This window comes from Herpailurus yagouaroundi, unplaced genomic scaffold, assembly GCF_014898765.1.
Source record: "Herpailurus yagouaroundi ecotype Mexico unplaced genomic scaffold, PumYag 192, whole genome shotgun sequence".
In the NCBI taxonomy this organism is placed as follows: domain Eukaryota; kingdom Metazoa; phylum Chordata; class Mammalia; order Carnivora; family Felidae; genus Herpailurus; species Herpailurus yagouaroundi.
In genome coordinates this window covers 20000586-20018162 of record NW_024412423.1, presented here as the reverse complement: position 1 = coordinate 20018162, position 17577 = coordinate 20000586, and the positions used below count along the sequence as shown (strand labels likewise).

Below are 17577 nucleotides of genomic sequence, written 5' to 3'. Positions count from 1 at the left end.
CATCGTAGCACTAGGTCCCCATTTTAGTAGTGTATACTGCATACTAGCAATTGATAATTTCCATTAGTGGAATTCTGCTTTTATGTATAACACTTAATGCCTAACCATACAGTCTGTTGGAAACGTTTCATGACTTAGAGAAAATAATGTAGCTTGAAAGACAGAGACTATGGGATGGATGGTTTGTTCTAAAATGTGGATGGTCATCATTTTAATGCAGGCGGGAATCTTTTTTTTGACTTCCTATGAATACTGTTTTACAGTCTAGACCAAACTTTTAAAGCAGTGATTGGGGAGAGCATGTGTATCATTTAATGACTCTCTTTGGTTTTCTAGAATTCTTTGCTGAACTGGATAAAGTGATGGGCCCTCTCATCTTTAATGCAAGCATCATGACAGACCTGGTTCGATATACTCGGCAGGGACTCCACTGGCTTCGCCAGGATGCCAAGTTGATATCTTGAACTGAACACATTCTCGTTGCCTCTGATTTTCTCCACAACACTGTGTCACATCACGAAGGAAAACTGCCATAACATGCCACCTAGTCGACACTAAGAATGAGGAATGGTTTTTTCCTCCCTGGTTCATGTGTTGTTGTTATTTATAACCCAAAGCCATGATGTCAGTTGACCCCTTTAATATTCCCAATATGGAAAATTATTTAAATGTTTTTAAATCTGCAGCACATATTGCTAAGACGGTTTTGGTGATCTGTAATAAGATTGAAATTCCAGCTGCAATTCATAACTAATCAATTGAAATCCTATTTATTTTAATTTTTTTTAAGTTCCCAGATTGGGGCAGTTTAAAACTTAATTATTTCTGCTTATGAATTTACTCTGTTGAAAATTTAGCCTAAGTTTAATGTAGGCATTTTTATTTATATACTTTTGGGAGCTTTGTTACCTAATGTCTTTTTGTGGTAGCTCTTCTAAGAGTAAGAGTTGGTTCATCTAAAACGTGGACGTGTTCTTTCTGTACCTACTACCTGATATTATTTTAAATCGTAACTACAATTTTCTTGCAGAATTTATACTTAGTATTAAGGATATTCTTCTACACATGAAAATCATTTAAATATGAGAAGATGACATTCTCCAGAGAGAAGATGAAATGTGTCTGATTCTGTATGCATTACTTCCGGAACTGTGAATGTGTGTTAATAACACTATAGCAATCACAAGGTGACTATAGCTTGCATTTAATGCATTACAAAAGAGGGCAGGTAAACTTTCTAGAAGACGGATGTCGTGTGAAGGGTTTCATAAAAGGACAATCTTGAACTTCATGGATTTTGCTAAAACCATGTGTTCTTTTTTGTTGCTAATAACTTGACGGTTTTGAAACAGAGTTAAGTTACTGAGGGACAAACAATGATCCAGCTCCCGGGGATGTTGCCTGTATCTCTTTCGGTGATGGTGTTTGAAGGGTTAAATCTCTCTTCAGAATTCTTATTTGTAAAATGTTTTTGCCACACTAGATTGTGATGCTCTCATGGGAGCATGCAGTGACTAATGCAGGAATGGGCTGGAGCTTTGCTGTGTGTGCTTTTGCTGTACAACTTACAGTTTATAATGCCTGAGGTAGAGATGACGTTCTCCTTTTAGACTTGTCTTGTATTGACTGCCTTTGTATTATGAGGGCCCCCTCACCAATGATTTGTGTTTCCGATGGGATCAGAAAATTCACACTAGAAAAGTATCTAATTTAGTTCAATGTTAGCTCTCTTGGGAAGGGGAAGGGAGCAGGGGTAGAGCTTAAGAAGCCAGCTCTGTAAGAGTTGTGTATCAGAGTACCTTCCCTGTAAGGTGCATATAGGCGTTAAAAGCGAGAAACGTACCGTCTGTCATGCCCCTTTCGTGCCCCTATCATGTCTGGTGTGCCTTAAATCTTACCTTTGAATGAAACCTTTATGGATTGTTTACAGATGAAGTTTTACACTAGGACCAGATCACCCATGTGGTTGGTCTTCAGCAGTAATAATGTTAAATTCTCTTTACTTTTTAATCTTCCTTTAGGGTCACATAAAGATTAATTATTTCAGAAAAGCTAATGCTTTGGTACATGACTTAGTCTAACCTGTTGGGTAATGCTGCTTCAAAAAATAGTTTATCCTTTTCCCCATTCCAAAAATGAATCCATCCAATCAGAAAAAAGGATTGCCCTGCCATTTACAGATGATTGCTAAGGTTTGAAGTGCGAAAGACGGGATAGAAAATCTCCCAAGCCCAGTGGTGCAGTGAGTCCTCTGTGTTTGAGTCTTTTTTACACTCATTTCTGAAGCTAGTGAACCCTCATTGTCCTGTGGTTCAAATTTATAGAGCGTTTTAACTGTTTTGTACCTCGGGTTGTTTTTGCATGTCGCTGAAGATCAGAATCTAGAAATTTGGTTGAATTTAACTTTTTTCCCTTAGAGAAGTTGCCTCTGAAATCTTTCTGACTTCATCTTAGTATGTTTTAGGAACAGTTTTCCTTAAGAGGATGACTTCTCAGTGATCTAGGGTAGTTATTGAGAAACTCACCCCTGTTAATCAAGTAGTTGTATGTCCTGTCCTTCTCTGATTGCTCTTACTCTGATTCCTTAATTTGCAGTGATGTCTTAGAAAGGGATTAAGTGTCCTCTGAGCGTTTATACTTTTCAGCAACAGCAGCCAGCTGGGTACCTCTGAATTCCAGTGTGTTCTAATCTCTTGTGTGTCCTGAAAGGCAGCAGGAGTGTTTCTGGGGTCACACTGATACTTGGTTAAAATATAGTTTCCTGCATGTTTTCTGGTGCTGCTCTAAGTTAATTCTCTCTCTGTAAAACTGTTCATTCTTAGAGAATGAATTTTTCAAGCTTTTCATCGTGGAGGGATTTTTCCCACCAGGTGGTAATGGGCAGTGGATCAAAATCGTATCCTAAATAATTGAATTTTTGATGTAATAGTTTGTGGAAACACCACTCCCTCCCCTCTGTGTCCATCTCCTCCAAAGTTGTTTGTGTCTTCATCCGCTCCAGCACAGACTTTGGACTCCTTTATAGGCCACCGTTCCTCCTTCCTCAATAGGTGTCTTCACTGTTCTGTAACCATTTAAACCTGAATTTGACAAGTGGCTAAAAACTTACTTCGTCTGAGACTTGTACTTAATATATAGTTAATTATAGAAGTAGCAACTATTTAAAAAAACTCTATTGACTGCTCTTTAAGACCACACTTGTATGCCAGGAGGCAGCAGCCTACACCATTGGACTCTTCACAGGCATCCAGTGGACAGTGGATGAAGTTGTCACATGGTAGTTTTGCCCAGCCTGGGCTGGGCTGTGGGGAACACTCCCCTCCAGGTGATTCAAGCTTCCACAGTCCAGCCCGGGGCCAGTCTGGCTGGGGAGTGTTCAGCCCATTTCTTGCCTCAGGGCCACCTTTTCCTGGGCAAGTAGCCAAGAACTAACTTTATAAGAAATGAGTACTTCAGATCAATCTTCAGCTATAGTTGCTGAAGAGTAGAGAAGCTTGACCATCACGAATTTAATTCTCCAACGTAAAAGCAGTGTAGAGTAATGTGTGCACGTGCCCACAACATGCCTGTGCTCCGGGTAGCTCTCACACTGGTGGATCCATAGGCATCTAGGCTGTGCTTTGCATTCACTTGTGGCTTTATTAGATTCACTGTTGTTGTTGTTTTTAATTGTTGTTTTTTTCTTTTTCTTAAAGAAAGGTTTAATCAGCTAGATCAGACAAGCATCATTTTGTACTTAATGACAGAAACTTTGGGAAATTATATTCACTGAGTGAGCTTGCATTGTGAAGCAAGAGCCTACAAAAGGCACCTGTTCTAAACGAAAGTTCTGGTTCTGGAGGCTCGCAGCACTCTGGAGTTTCAGAGCAGCCAGTGGTTGCTCCAGTCAGTGATGCCTGATTGTGTAGAGGAGAGGTACACTGTGCACTCTTCCTAGGCGTAAGGGTATGCAACTTTGGATTTTAAAATTATGTACACATACACACTTTATATATATGTATGTATGTATGAAAACATGAAATTAGTTTGTCAAAAATGTGTGTGTTTAGTACTTTAGCTTAGTGCAACTATTTCCACATTATTTATTAAATTGATCTAAGACACTTTCTTGTTGACACCTTGAATATTAATGTTCAAGGGTGCAATGTGTATTCCTTTTAGATTGTTAAAGCTTAATTACTATGATTTGTAGTAAATTAACTTTGAGAATATATTTGAGCCCTTCTGTAGTATAATAAGGGTTCTTACAGGGTGGGAAGGATTTTAATTTTCCAGTTGCTAATTGAACAAAATGGCCTCATTATGTATTTTGAATTATAGGAGTTTGCCTCTGGGTCCCAGGAACATCTGATGGGAATGACTGTTTCAGGCAGATTGTGATGATTTTTTTTAAACCTAAGTAAATCCAGAAGCAAAGCATTTCATGTTCATGTAGACTCCTATAACTCATATTCCCTAGTTATGTGGAACACAGATTTCATTTCAGTTTTCATGTATCTACATGTTGGAGAGGCAGACTTTTTTTCCAATAATAAATAACATTGCACATCTAAGGTTGCTATTCAGTAAAATAAATAGAGATAAGTGTCAAATTATTTGGAATATGTAGTGACAAGAGGCCAATGTTTTTTGTGAGCTTGTCTTTGACATACTCCGTAACGGAGAAATTCAGTTTAGGCATCGAGACCCTAGAACCAGGCTGGCAAGTGACAGGAAGGAAGTTAGTAGTAGTACGTAAAGCAGATGCTGATTCTGTTCAGTTGAACCGTATGGTTAATTAAAGTCACTGCTCTAGAAAAGCAACGGAAGAATATCTAAATCTCTTCTTTTTGATGGAATCTGGTTACAGAATATGGCATTAGAGTTAAGTCTAAACCGAGTCTTACAGATCTTTAAGCATCCTAAAATAGCAGCCTAAAGTAATCATCACATAATGAAGTTGACTTTCGGAATGTCAGCATTGACCTCTCCTTGCCACCATTGCTCAGCTAAGCATAAATTGCCATTCTTAAAAAGAAGCAAACAAAAAAGCTTCCTAAATGAGCATGGAAAAAAAGCTCCCACCCAGAAATTCTAGTAATATGCAGTTTTTGACCTGTTACTGTTTCCACGTGGGGTTTCTTTTCAGCTTTCAACCACTGGAATTTTCTAATGGCTATGTTCCTCTCTGGAAAATATGTTTGGAAATGCTGCCTTTCAAATCAATGCCATGGTTATCCATACTGTTGAGTTTGTTGTTACTGTTCAAGAAGTGTCCCCCTTTTAAAACTTTATGCACACACCTGGCAAATCACTGACATGAGCGTTCAACAGTACTGGGGTTGGGGGGGGGGGCGGGGCTCACCAACAGAGCTGGCCCGGATGGCAGTGCCTAAAAAGGCACTACTTTTGAGGACCAGATGTGAGGTAGGTTGGTTAGCACGGTTATGAAAATTTCTATCTAGCCTCCGTTTTGAATGGTTTTAAGAAATTTTGTATATGGAGGATGGAAATGCTTATATATTTATTGAATCCTTTTATCTTATTTGACAGTAAAATTATTTGGTGAATAACGGTTTGATATTTCGGGAGGGTTTTGGAGGGGAAGCAATGCCGCTGATAAAAAGCCTTGTTGATTTTGCAGAAAGGTACTGTTAGTGTCTGATAGGATGCCTTTGTTTTGTACATGATCCAAATCTTTGTTTTACATTTCTTTTATCCAAAATATTTAAGCATCTGACATTTTCAACCAAAATTTCAATTATATACTGTGATTTTTATTTGTTGCAATACATTAAAATTTCAGAGGTACTTTGGGGCTCAAAAGCTAGGATTTCTAAGTATGTGCATTTCACATAATAAAGCTGTTAATGGTGAGCAAAGTATTATATACTAACTAGATTTTTCCACATCTGTATAGTATATTATATGTATTTTGTGGTATTGAGATTATAGAAAGTTTAGAGTGTCAAACATGCGTTTAATGTGTATTTTTAAACAAATTTATGGCAATTAAAATATTTGGAGACAAGGGTATCACATTTCAATTTGTAAAGATCTTTTTAACTCTACTGTGTCATTAAGATGCTTTGTATAATGCCAAACCATAGCTGGAGAAACTAAGTTTAATAAATATCAAATAGATTTTCTGTATTAAAGTTTATAAACACTGTGCTCTTTAAACTTCTTCAACTCTTACTCTGCCTTTTCATGTAATTTCTCTTTTGTAGCTTAGTGTCTACTGCTTCTCTGCTTGAAGAGTCTGGTCCCCTAGTCCGGCTCTTCTTTTCTGATGACAGAAATTCTGCACTTGCTGGCCATGCATCCTTTTGCGTAGATCACACTTCACCCTGCTCCAGTAGAACTCAGAAAAGTCTTTTCTGCTGTTCTTGGGGGCTTGGGTTTTATTGTTTTATTAAACTAGATTTTTTTCTTCCAGTTCTGCCTCCTTTTCAGTCATAGACAGACTTGGGCCCATCGTCGGGCAGTCAGTGCTGACACTGCCCATGTCTGAGGCCTTGCTGAAGAGTTCTGACCTGGAGCGAAGGGCCGGGATCCAGGGCCACAGCTTGTGAACTTGCCAAGGCTGGTCCTCTGGCTCTTAGGAAACTTTTCTCTTGCAGCCTGCCATTGTGTTCTTTATTTCTTACATGTTCACTTTCACTGTCCTTTCCAGATTGAGTAGTCTGTTACTAGGCAATGTTGGGGTTTTTCTGTAGCATACAAAATGAATCCTTTTTCCCCTCAAAAACTTGAATTTGAGACTGAAAATTTCAGTTTGAGACGTTTAATAGTATACATAGAAAAATAAACTCTAAATTGACAAGTTTAGTTAAGCTTATCTACATAACATTCTAAGAAGAAACAGAGACCAGTTTAAAGCACATATCTGTCTTTAAATATTAAAAACACAAAACTGCTTCACTTAAGTGTCTCCAGCCAAAATGCAGTTCATCAATATTCCATAGAATGGAGCACTGTGTAGGGGAATGCTGTCCTCTTTTCCCCCGGTGTGTACGTCATTCCTGGGCCACACTTAGGGAACAGCGTCTTTTTCTTAAGGAAAAGAAAAGGTGGTTTTTAGGACAAAGGTTTAGCAGTGCCCAGAGACATGTCTTCTGTGTTTCCTTCCTCTCCTGGCTCTATCTAACCTCAGGATAGACTGCAGAAAGGAAAGGCACCACCTTTCATGCTAACTTTGTTGAGCTGTTCTTGGTTCTCAAGTCCTGAGGGATTCTCCATGGAGCTCCCGGCTACAGCCCAGGCAGTCGCCTCTCCCAGTTTTATTCTTAGATCTGCGTGTGTGCTCTTCTGTCCTCTGCCCTTCTCCCAAGTTTTTGGAGTTACCTGCACAGCCTCGTGATACACTCAGAATCATCTCTGCAAGAGGATCCGATGGGCCTGAGGGAAACCCCTCTCCAAAATGGAGTCATTCTCCGTGGCCTTCTCTTTGTTGACCTCGGTTCCAGCATGGGGGAGCCATCTACCTGTAGGGCAAAGACCAGTAAAGCTCAGGCGTGGAAGAGGTGACCCCTTTCTGTACACCTTGGGAGAATGCTCACCGCCAGGATGCTGTAGACTCAGAGCAGAGGGACTTTTCCTCAAGGGCTGAGTCTGGTTCTCAAGTTCGGCCTACAATCCACCCCCCCCCCCCGCCACACCCACCCCTCCACACCACCACAATCCCTGTACACCCACTTCTTACCTGGTCCAACAGCAGCAAGCAGATCATGAGCACCGCAAAGAGTTTGAGATGCCACATCTTGACAGAGGGAGGCTGTTGGAGCCTGAAATCCGGGGGCAGTTCCCACTTCCTTTTATAGACTGGAATTCACCACTTTTATGGTTGCCAGGTGAGATGGGGGCAAAGTTTATATTTGCAACCACGGTTGATGTAATAAGTTAATGTCTACCAGAGGAATGTGCTCAAGGCCTGCCTTTCAGGCACGTTGTATTTACTGATCCCTCATTTGGACTTTGAGTGATTATGTTACTGGCTTGGACTCTGTTACCCATTTTACCAAAAGCACCACCCTCTCCTTCCCTTTGAAAGCCACGTGAAGCCACTGAGGGAAACCAGGCACCTAGCCACATTTTGATTCCAAAATAGCTCAGTGAGGTCACCGTAATCAAAATAAAATTCTAATAGTGAGGTCTTCAGAAATAGTGTTGACCCCTTTTCAGACTTGTCTAGGAAAGAAGCACCAGTCTATCATGTTGCAGGCAATTGGATAAGGCCCTTAGCTCCCTTCTTTGGGAAGTTGCTTCAGCATATGTGATCTAACAGCGGCCCCAGATCCCCCTTTTGTACAGATGGACTCTCATCCAGTTATCTGCTCCGGATCATCCCACTAGAAGAAGGGACCCAGCTGTGGCAAGTTCAAAGTCTGGCCTACCTGCCTTTTCCCAGGGGAAGGGCAATCAAGACTGATGTGGGACTTACTTGAACTATGGGTGAATAGAATGAATGAGTATAGGTGGTTTTGTTTTTAAAAATGTGAATGATATCTTAGCAGGGGTCCTAAATCAGTGGGATTGCTTGATGATGGTGACATATGACAGCAATCCTGGAATTACAGGCTTTCTGCCCAGTAGGTGACTGGGATCATCTGCAGAGCACAGCCTTCTAGCAGCCTCAGGGGAGCAGGCCTAGGGCTGAGATATTGCCAAAGCACAAAACGTCCATCAGCTTCCGTAGGAACAGCTGCAGATTGCTAGAACAAGAAAGTGCGTGTACCTAAGTCATGAGGTGTTATGGGTACTCCTTAAATGACATGGGCATTTTGATAAATGTGGGGGAAAGAGCTGTAACTTATGAGTAAGATTGATAGGACTTCAGATCCCTCCTATGACCTGGAAGGTTAAGCCAAGACAGATGTAACAAGATTCCTTGGTGTCTCCCTAAAAACTTGGCTGATACGGGGTCCCTGGGTGGCTTAGTCGGTTGGGCAACCAACTTCAGCTCAGGTCATGATCGCACAGGTCGTGAGTTTGAGCCCTGCATTGGGCTCTGTGCCGACCGCTCAGAGCCTGGAGCCTGCTTCGGATTCTGTCTCCCCACTTCTTTGTCCGTCCCCTGCTCACACACTGTCTCTGTCTCTCTCAAAAATAAATATTAAAAAAAAAAAAAAAAGCTTGGCTGATACCTCTTTCCAAGGCCTTATCATCAGGATGGGTATTTGGTTTGAGGTTGCCTGTTCTGCAAGGTAAAGTGGAGGAGACGCAGAACAGCAGAAGATAGGACAGCAAAGATGCCAATCGTCTTATTGAGGGAGCAGAGGGTGGGAAGATGGACCTCAGAACTGGAGCTAGGGGAGTGGGGTGTGGTCACAGATCTGATGGTCCTGGTCCCAGTCCACTGATGACCGTGCAGCCAGGCCCTAAGGGAGACACCACTACTTGCACTTTAGGAACTTGAAGAAACAGACTAGTTGGTTGCTCCTTCCCCTTAGGCCTGAGCTTGGATGTTGAATCAGCCCAGGTAGGGGCTTAACCAGGAACCTCTGAGGAGTGGGGAAGAAGCTATGTGATGACCTAGTGAACATTGGGTAAGAACACAAATCTGATTAGATAAGCAAAAGACTGACAACGTGATGTCCTAGACACAGGTCTGTGGCCTCCATGCCAGCCTCCCCTTAAAGAGCATCATCTGCCAAATGGGATTTGGAAACTGCTAGTTCCAAACATGGTTTCTCCTCATCTTTCATTTCCGCCCTCCTCTACTCCAAGCAAAATCAAACTAGCCAATTCCCCAGGCAAGGAAAAAGCCTGAGGGTCCATTGTGTACAGGGGGATAAAGTCTTATGTATCATAATGAGTGTGACAGCACTGCAGAAGCCTTTGGGATTCAAGCCTCAATCTTGTTTGCCACCTCCCCTCCCAAGAGGAAAGTCCCATCAGTTCACTGCCCATGGAAGGAACCCTGGTTAGGAAAAGTATTCCAAAATGTGCCTACATTACCTCTGTAGTTGTTTAAGTTAAACATGGAGCAAAAATCAAAGTATGAAAAGGAAAGTGGCATCTGGACAGCATGAAGCTGAAGTGACAGCCATTGTCCACAAGCATCCCATAGCCCTTGAATAGCTATGAATGCCTATTCCTGAAATAAATAAAAATAATCAATGGGCTCTGTACACTCAAGTATTTGCTGAATGAATAAGCATACAACTACATCTTCCTCCAGCAGAAAGGTCTAAGCAGCCTTTAACAATTTCAGCCATAAAGAGAAAACAATGCTTGGCTGGGAGGCAGGAGCCTGGGGTCTGGGTTAACTGACCAGGGATCAGTCCTTTCCCTTTGAGCTTCAGTCTCTTGTTCTCTCAGTGAGATGGGAGGAGATCTGAGACCTCTCAGCCACTGACATTTGGGGGGGGGGGGGGGTTCAAATGATTAATTTATAAGAAGAAAATGAGAAGCATGTTGGATAGCTTATAGCTCAGTAACTCTGATTACAAGTCCCAGGGATTTTCTGCTGCTGAGGTAAGTGCTGAGGATGAAATGAGAGAAAGAGGGTGTAGCTACATGAGCAGTTTGAAACACATTCCAGATGGAGAGGAGACCATTAGGGCTTGGCCGTAACTGGAGACTTTTTTGCTGTCCCTGAGCAGGACATGTCTAATAAAAAATGAAAGACTCTGAAATGGAAAAACTTTTCCAGGTAAAACTTCAACAAAGGGTCAAAGTGTATTTGTTTTGCTGGCTGGAACTGGCACAGGCTTCTGGCCCTACACTAGGTAGGCCTGCATCTCGAGGACTTTGTTGGCAAAGCGGAGTTCACTTTGCTGCATTCTACAGCCCAGAGATAAGAGCCCTTGTGGGGGCGGGGCAGTGCTGAGGAAAAGAAGGGCTAGATGAGTTAAGTGGTTGTGCCCTGGAAGCAGAGGACTGAGCCACAGCCAGGGCTGGAGGCTCCAAGTGGGTGGGTTATAGGCATTAAGGCTCACGGCAGTGGTCCCCTTCTTCCTTAAGAGACTTTAAAAGTTCTTTTCTTTACAGTTCTCTGCAGATAGAATGGTCTCCAAAATAATCCCAGGTCCCAGTACAGTAGTACTGAGCTATGATAACTCAACACATCCCCCACACACCCCTTTAACCCACCGTCCCCATCACCCTGCTACACAGGGTTCCATGCCCCCCCCAGCCTAGAGAACGAAGAAGCCCTTTGGTGAGAGACAACCTTCTGGCAGCCTTTAGTAATTTTATTCAAAGCAGAACTTCAGTAAAAGATTGTAGCAGGGTCTTCTCAGAGCATTCCTGGGATAAAAAGGATTCAGACCCAGACTCAGGGCCTGGTCTGTGCTGAAAAAGGGTTAAGTTTACTTTTGAGCTGTTCTCTTTAAAGGAGTCAAGGAACCAAGAAGAAATAACATCTTGGGGTAAAATGGAGCCAAAAAGATGGGAGAGGGTAGCCATCTCCCCAAGGAAGTTTGAGGCTAGTCAGAGGGAAGAGGACAGGTTACTGGCCCATCAAGGCAGTGGCCCTCCCCTGGTGCCTGAACCTGTTGAAACTAAATAAAGTGAAGGAGGGGTACATTTACACCTTCAGGTCCACAGCTGCATCAGATTGTCAATAGTCTAGGACCCAAATACACAGCAAGTCCCGGGAACAAATTTGGACAGAGCCCAGGAAAACTGGACGTTTGGTGAGGCAATTTTCATCACATACCTGTCCTTTGTTAAGCCTGCCAGACACCTACTTATCTCTCATCTCACCATTGCAACCCTATGGCTTTATATTAACACATTATCTTACTGGCAAAAAGTTCAAAGCTCAGAGATGCAGATTTCTTGCTTGTATCATACAGTGAAGAAACACAGGTTAAAGGGCATGCGCCCCAGTTCACCAGACTCAGAGGTTCTTTATCCTGCCACACAATCCAATTTCTATTAGCGTTTTTTGTTTCTAAGTATTTTAATCCTGGTTCCTAAAAGGCAAGAATAATTGTTAGAATAAAAGAGGGGCAACTGAGTGGCTCAGCTGGTTAAACATCCGACTTTAGCTCAGGTCATGATCTCGCAGTTTATGATTTCAAGCCCCGCACTGGGCTCTGTGCTGACAGCTCAGAGGCTGGAGACTGTTTTGGATTCGGTGTCTCCCTCTCTCTCTCTCCCTACCCCCTCACACTCTGTCTCGCTCTAAAATAAACATTTTTAAAAAATAATAAAAAGAAAAGGAGAAAAAATACAGCCTGGGCCAGTTGCTGCTCTGGACCAGCAGGAAGTGTCCTAAGAAGTGAGAAAGTTTCTAGAAATGGAGCAGGCAACCAGAAGCATGTTAACTACCCATACCTACCTCTACCATCTCCTGGTGAAGGGAAAAGGGCCTTTCTACTAAAAAGAGAATTCAAAGGCTCTAGAACAAGAGTAAACTTTTCAGTAAAAGGCCAGAGAGTATTTTAAGCTTTCTGGGCCATATGTGATTAAAACCATTAGCAGCCTGGTACAAGAACAGGCAATTTGCTGACACCAGCTCTAGGGGCCAAGTGGTGATCTCACTCCTGCTTTTATAGCTGACTTCCCCTCTGGCTAAGGAAGGCCTGTCTTAGGAGGAAAGGCAGTCTAGCATGGCTTTAGAAGCATTAGTGTCAGACTCTACCATCATTGTTTGTGTCATTTAGTCAAATTACTTACTCTCATTGTGCATGTGTCCTCATCTGCAAAATGTGTGCAATAATGATAATTAAAAAAAAAAAAGGCAGCTGTGAGGTTTAAAGGCACATGAAGGACTATGTGACACACCGTAATTACAGTCGTGACCAGATCTTGCTGTTATTACGGGAGCAGACCCCTGGCAACCCGCGGTTCACAAATGATCTGCAGGAACAGCTGCGGCTACTTTCTCGTAGATTACAGAACAAGCACTGAGCTCAGATGCTTCACCAAACTCACTAGAGAAACTGTTTAGGACTCATGCCAGGAAGGGGAGTTCACCAACTTGAATATTAGTCACATCCAGGACTTGCTCATAGAAATGGAAAATGACAACGGTGCAGTCCATAAGAAGTTTATTATGTCTTCAAGACAGTACAGTGTCGACTCCTCTCCCAGAGAAGGGCTTTCAGACGAAGGGAACCATTATCCAGATGAGTGGCTCATTTGTCATTTTCATAAGCAGCCGGATTCTTCCTCTTGGATTTCTCAAACTCCTGGGTCCCCCAGGTATAGACAAGATAAAACCCTACAAACGCTTTAAAAATCAAAAGCGAGAGTAAGCAGTGCACCCATATAAGACACTGGGGTCCCAGTCTTCTTTTCTGACTCACTGCAGGTTGTGCCCTCCTGTCTCTAGTTTCCAAGAAGCCACTTTTAAACCAGATGATGAAGGAAGGTTGTATCACACACTCATTTTACAGGCGACCAAAATAAAGGGCCAGGCCAGGAATATTTGTCACCAGACCTCCCCGATCTCTTTCCTGTTGGACATTTTAAATATTTTAATGAGATAATGAAGATAACTCACAGAAACTATGCACGTAACGATGCACGTAACAGAAACGCGTACGTGAACACTTCGGTGGTTTTTAGCAAATTCACAATGTTGTGCTAATTTTCATCACTACCTGATGCGGATGTAACACAAACAGTTCCTCGCTACTTAGTGGGTAAAGATGACCTCAGAGGGAGGCGCTGAAATCACACAGGTGACCTTGCACGGGTCGTTTAAGTCGTCTGTGACTCAGTTTGCTCATCGGTTAAGATAAGCAGGACGATATACTAGCACGAGGGCTTTCAGGAACACTCAGAAACCGGGCGTATCCAAAGTTGCGGAGTGCCTGCCCTACCGACAGTGCTCACGGAATGGACCCGCTGTTGGGGTGTAATGGAAGTCCAGCCCCCCTACCCGGCCAAGGCACTCACGCGGCAGGACGCGAAGGATGCACGCCCGCGTGCGGCGTAGCACGTTGGGGATGCCCTTGCTGAAGTAGTGCGGGAAGGCGCGCTGCTCGAAGGGTGACAAGCTGTAGGTGATCACATGCCGCATCCGCGTCAGATGCCCAAACTCGCGGCCCATGGTCGTGACGGCGCCTGCAACACCGAGGGTCGATAGGCGCTTACCTCGGTCTCCGGACGCGCCGCTTCCACCCAAGAGGTCCTCCCCGGCGCCCCCCATCCTTCCCGGCCCAGGCGCCGCCTCCACCCTCCCAGGGGCCACCACGACCGTACCTCACTCCCGCTCGGGGGTCACCTCGCCCTCCACAGCCTCGGGAAGCACCAGCCTCCTTCCGTCACTTCCGCTAAGTGGAAGCCGCTCCGGGAGGCCGTGAAGTCACTTCCGGCGAATACCATTTTCCTGCCGTCTCCAGGGGGAGGCACCGTTGCTCCCCCTTCTAGAGAAGAGTGCCCGGGTCGGGTGGCCCCGTGGATTGGCGGGGCCAAGCGCCGGCTGCGGACTCCGCGGCGGCCTTTGGGGTCCGTGGACTACCCGGCCGACTATCTCAGTCCCTTGCCTCTCCGTGCGACGGCCGGGGCCGAGGGGAACTGAGGTGAAGAGAAAGGGGCCAGCCGGCGTCAAAGGCGCTCCCGCCGAGGACCTATGGGTCCTGCGCCTGTGGAGGGCGCCCTGACGCCCGCCGTGGGGCCTCCCTACGTGACTATGTGCGCTCTGGTCCGGCCGCTAAAGGGGTTCGGTTCTTTTCAGAGCATCGGTGACGAGAATCAGAATCAGTACCAGGGGCTTGCATCCGGGGTTTTTCTCGGCTGCCGCGGTTGTAGAATGCACTGGCGGGGTGTAGACTTTACATGGGTAGAATAATCACGTTTCCTCAGGTCGCGCCCCAGGAGTCTTCAAGAAGTGGTCAAGCCGTTGATAACCGGCTGTTGATGGCGGTAGGAAGACAGAGGTCACCCCCGCAGCCGCCAGCTTCTCTCCGGAAGCGCTTTCTAAGGCGGGATGCAGGGCGTCTTGTACATGTTTAGTTCATGGAATTGCCAGCCGTGTGTGTAGTAGGAGTAAGCTGTCATTCAAAGTTTAGGTGTGTTTTATGCGACCCTGCTTACCAGTCATGGGCCGGGAAGGCTTGGCATAGGCAATGAACTTAAAATTTGGAAACATAAAATTTGAAACAGTTTCATCAACCTAGGTGCTGCACAGACTGGTTCTCTCTTGTACCAGGAGTGTGGGTTGATTTCCTTCCAGTGTGATCTCATGGGTGGCGCTGGATATGCATTCGTTTCAGCCTCTTGTGGTGCACCTTCGTCCCATTTCTCTTATTAAAAAAAATTTTTTTTCAACGTTTTACTTATTTTTGGGACAGAGAGAGACAGAGCATGAATGGGGGAGGGGCAGAGAGAGAGGGAGACACAGAATCGGAAACAGGCTCCAGGCTCTGAGCCATCAGCCCAGAGCCTGACGCGTGGCTCGAACTCACGGACCGCGAGATCGTGACCTGGCTGAAGTCGGACGCTTAACCGACTACGCCACCCAGGCACCCCATCCCATTTCTCTAAAACATCATCTCTCACCTAGTCTCAGCTCCAAGGCAAGAACATAAGTACTTACATAACAAGAACAAAAACACCTTGCAAATTCTACCATCATTTGAGTAACAAAAAACAACCTGCAAACATCTCTAAACCTTTCAACCTACATAGGTACAGATGAATATGTAGATGAAAGTAAAGAATCAAGGTATTATATTCTAAAATTAGCCAAGGTCTGGGGCGCCTGGGTGGCTCAGTCGGTTAAGTGGCTGACTTCAGCTCAGGTCATGATCTCACGATTGTTCTTCTTCGTGAGTTGGAGCCCCACAATGGGCTCTGTGCTGACAGCTCAGAGCCTGGAGCCCGCTTTGAATTCTGTGTCTCCGTCTCTCTCTGCCCCTCCCCTGCTCATGCTCTATCTCAAAAATAAGCATTAAAAAAAATTTTTTTTTAATGAGTCAGGGTTAAAGGTGATGTCCATTTTAAAGCATATTGCAGCATTCCAAGTACATATTCTATACGAAGTTCCCTAAGAGAATTGGGCCATCCAATAGTTCTCTGTTCTCTGGGATTTCCATGCCAATTGTGACTTTTTTCTCTCCAAATCCACATGCAGTAAGTAATTATTCTAAGCACCTGGGAGCCAGAGAGGTGATGAGAGTGAAGGAAGAGCAAGAGTGAACCCAATACCATAAATTGAATACCAACAGGTTTTCGTATCATCATGAATAATTAGCTTTTTTCCGTGCTTTGGAAGTTTCAGCAAGCACCTAGGGAACATTTTAAGAATCGTAATCTCAAAAAAGGGATGGTTTGGGGGCGCCTGTGTGGTTCAGCCGGTTAAGCGTGGGATTTCCACTCAGTTCACGATCTCGTGGTTCGTGGGTTTAGGCCCTGCTGCTCCACGCTCTCAAGGCAGAGCCTGCTCTGGATCTTCTGTCTCCATCACTCTCTGCTCCTCCCCCGCTCCCCCTCTTTCTCTCTCTCTCTCTCTCTCTCTCTCTCCCTCTCTCAAAAATAAACATTAAAAAAAAGTTAAAAATTTTTAAGGGGGAGTTTTAAGGTCACTTCTCAATTTCTGTTGGCCTTTCAGCTTGCATAGGTAGTCCACCTACGCAATGCTAACTTAAGAGATTTTAAATGAATGCCAGAACAAAAGGGAGAGGAAAGGTAAATCACCAGATACATCAGTATCTAATGAGCACAAATTGGATAGATAGGATGTTATCAGATGTTTGATTCACAGCTGATAAGAATTATCTTCAGGTACCCATCCTTGAGGTCTGATTACAGAATTGACCCTAGCCCACCCACACACCTAAAATTTATTTAAGAGACCAACCTTAGCTCTTCCTGGCTTTTAGGAAGAAGACTGGTATGGGGAAATGTATTCCTTGCTAGTTCTTCCAGGCCATGGCGCTTCTCAGCAACTTTTTCCTTTGGTTTTTCTGCTTTTCCTGGCTGTGTTTTCCTATTAGTCTTTGTTCTCGGGCTTCTACAGGAGAAGTTCAGATTGCAGCGGGTGCTGAATGGGAAGCTAAGGCTGAACCTTGGTCCTTGGTGCAGCCTCTAGATGAAAAAGACAGATTGGGCTTCCTTCCTCCTCTCTTCAAGGTTCTGTATAATGGGCAAGGTGACGCCCCTAGGCTGCAGCCAGACTCCAGAGCTTTGCGTTACATGAAGAGACTCTATAAGTCCTTTGCTACCAAGGAGGGGATCCCTAAATCCAACAGAAGTCCTCTCTACAACACTGTTCGGCTCTTCACATCTTATGCCCAGCACAAGCAGGCTCCTGGGGACCAGGTGACAGGTGTGTAGGAGTGGATTGGTGAATGGGTGGTGGAAAGATGATAAATTAGTTTGCGTTTCGGTTAAAGAAACAGATTGGGTTTGTTCTTTGAATTGCGGTTTACTTTGCATAATATTCAATAACCGAAATCAAATGTGGTACTTGATCTTATGGTTTTAAAATCTTCATGGATTAAGGGGTGGCGAGTCTCCTAGGATATATAGGGTAGAGTTAGAGGGGACTTAATAGCTCTAAAGACTGAGGAGTGTTTTGTTGGAACTCAGCATCTTCTCCAAGGTCACAAAGTCAAGACTGGAAACCCGGTGTCTTGACCTCTCTTTGTTCTTCCCCTTTTACCACTGCTAACCTGGAAATGTGTCTAAAATATC

General features: G+C 44.1%; 4 protein-coding genes across 10 annotated transcripts in view; 2 read left to right on the top strand and 2 right to left on the bottom strand.

Moving 5' to 3' along the window:
• The window catches only part of AFF4 (ALF transcription elongation factor 4), a 98811-nt gene extending 92679 nt beyond the window's left edge, over positions 1-6132 (top strand). For all 3 annotated transcript variants that reach the window (XM_040444462.1, XM_040444461.1, XM_040444460.1), the window contains one exon: positions 337-6132. In XM_040444462.1, the coding sequence (XP_040300396.1) occupies positions 337-464 (128 nt within the window). In that variant the 3' untranslated portion in view covers positions 465-6132. The remainder of the gene's footprint in view (positions 1-336) is intronic.
• A 618-nt stretch (positions 6133-6750) lies between these two features.
• LEAP2 (liver enriched antimicrobial peptide 2) lies at positions 6751-8965 on the bottom strand. The gene is made up of 3 exons (XM_040444469.1): positions 7685-8965; positions 7327-7466; positions 6751-7035 (listed from the first exon to the last, which is right to left on the bottom strand). The coding sequence occupies exons 1-3, from the start codon at positions 7739-7741 to the stop codon at positions 6999-7001; spliced, it is 234 nt and encodes a 77-aa protein (XP_040300403.1). The 5' UTR covers positions 7742-8965; the 3' UTR covers positions 6751-6998.
• The window catches only part of GDF9 (growth differentiation factor 9), a 17069-nt gene continuing 6772 nt past the window's right edge, over positions 7281-17577 (top strand). The window contains exons 1-2 of one of the 5 annotated variants that reach the window (XM_040444463.1): positions 7281-7292; positions 16620-17209. In XM_040444463.1, coding sequence (XP_040300397.1) covers positions 16813-17209 — 397 coding nt within the window. In that variant the 5' untranslated portion in view covers positions 7281-7292; positions 16620-16812. Of the gene's footprint in view, positions 7293-14289; positions 14952-16619; positions 17210-17577 lie in introns of those variants that run through there. The other 4 variants (XM_040444466.1, XM_040444467.1, XM_040444464.1 and 1 more) reach the window with 4 other exon arrangements.
• On the bottom strand, positions 12967-14257 carry UQCRQ (ubiquinol-cytochrome c reductase complex III subunit VII). Its single transcript, XM_040444468.1, has 3 exons — positions 14143-14257; positions 13837-14004; positions 12967-13165 (listed from the first exon to the last, which is right to left on the bottom strand). The coding sequence occupies exons 2-3, from the start codon at positions 13988-13990 to the stop codon at positions 13071-13073; spliced, it is 249 nt and encodes an 82-aa protein (XP_040300402.1). The 5' UTR covers positions 13991-14004; positions 14143-14257; the 3' UTR covers positions 12967-13070.

Coding starts and splice junctions, on each gene's coding strand:
- LEAP2 (XM_040444469.1), bottom strand. CDS start 7,741: ATGTGGCATCTCAAACTCTTTGCGGTGCTCATGATCTGCTTGCTGCTG. Junction 7,467..7,684: donor GCTTGCTGCTGTTGGACCAG/GTAAGAAGTGGG, acceptor TTTGCCCTACAG/GTAGATGGCTCCCCCATGCT. Junction 7,036..7,326: donor TGTATCACGAGGCTGTGCAG/GTAACTCCAAAA, acceptor CTTTTCCTTAAG/AAAAAGACGCTGTTCCCTAA.
- UQCRQ (XM_040444468.1), bottom strand. CDS start 13,990: ATGGGCCGCGAGTTTGGGCATCTGACGCGGATGCGGCATGTGATCACC. Junction 13,166..13,836: donor CATCCTTCGCGTCCTGCCGC/GTGAGTGCCTTG, acceptor TGATTTTTAAAG/CGTTTGTAGGGTTTTATCTT.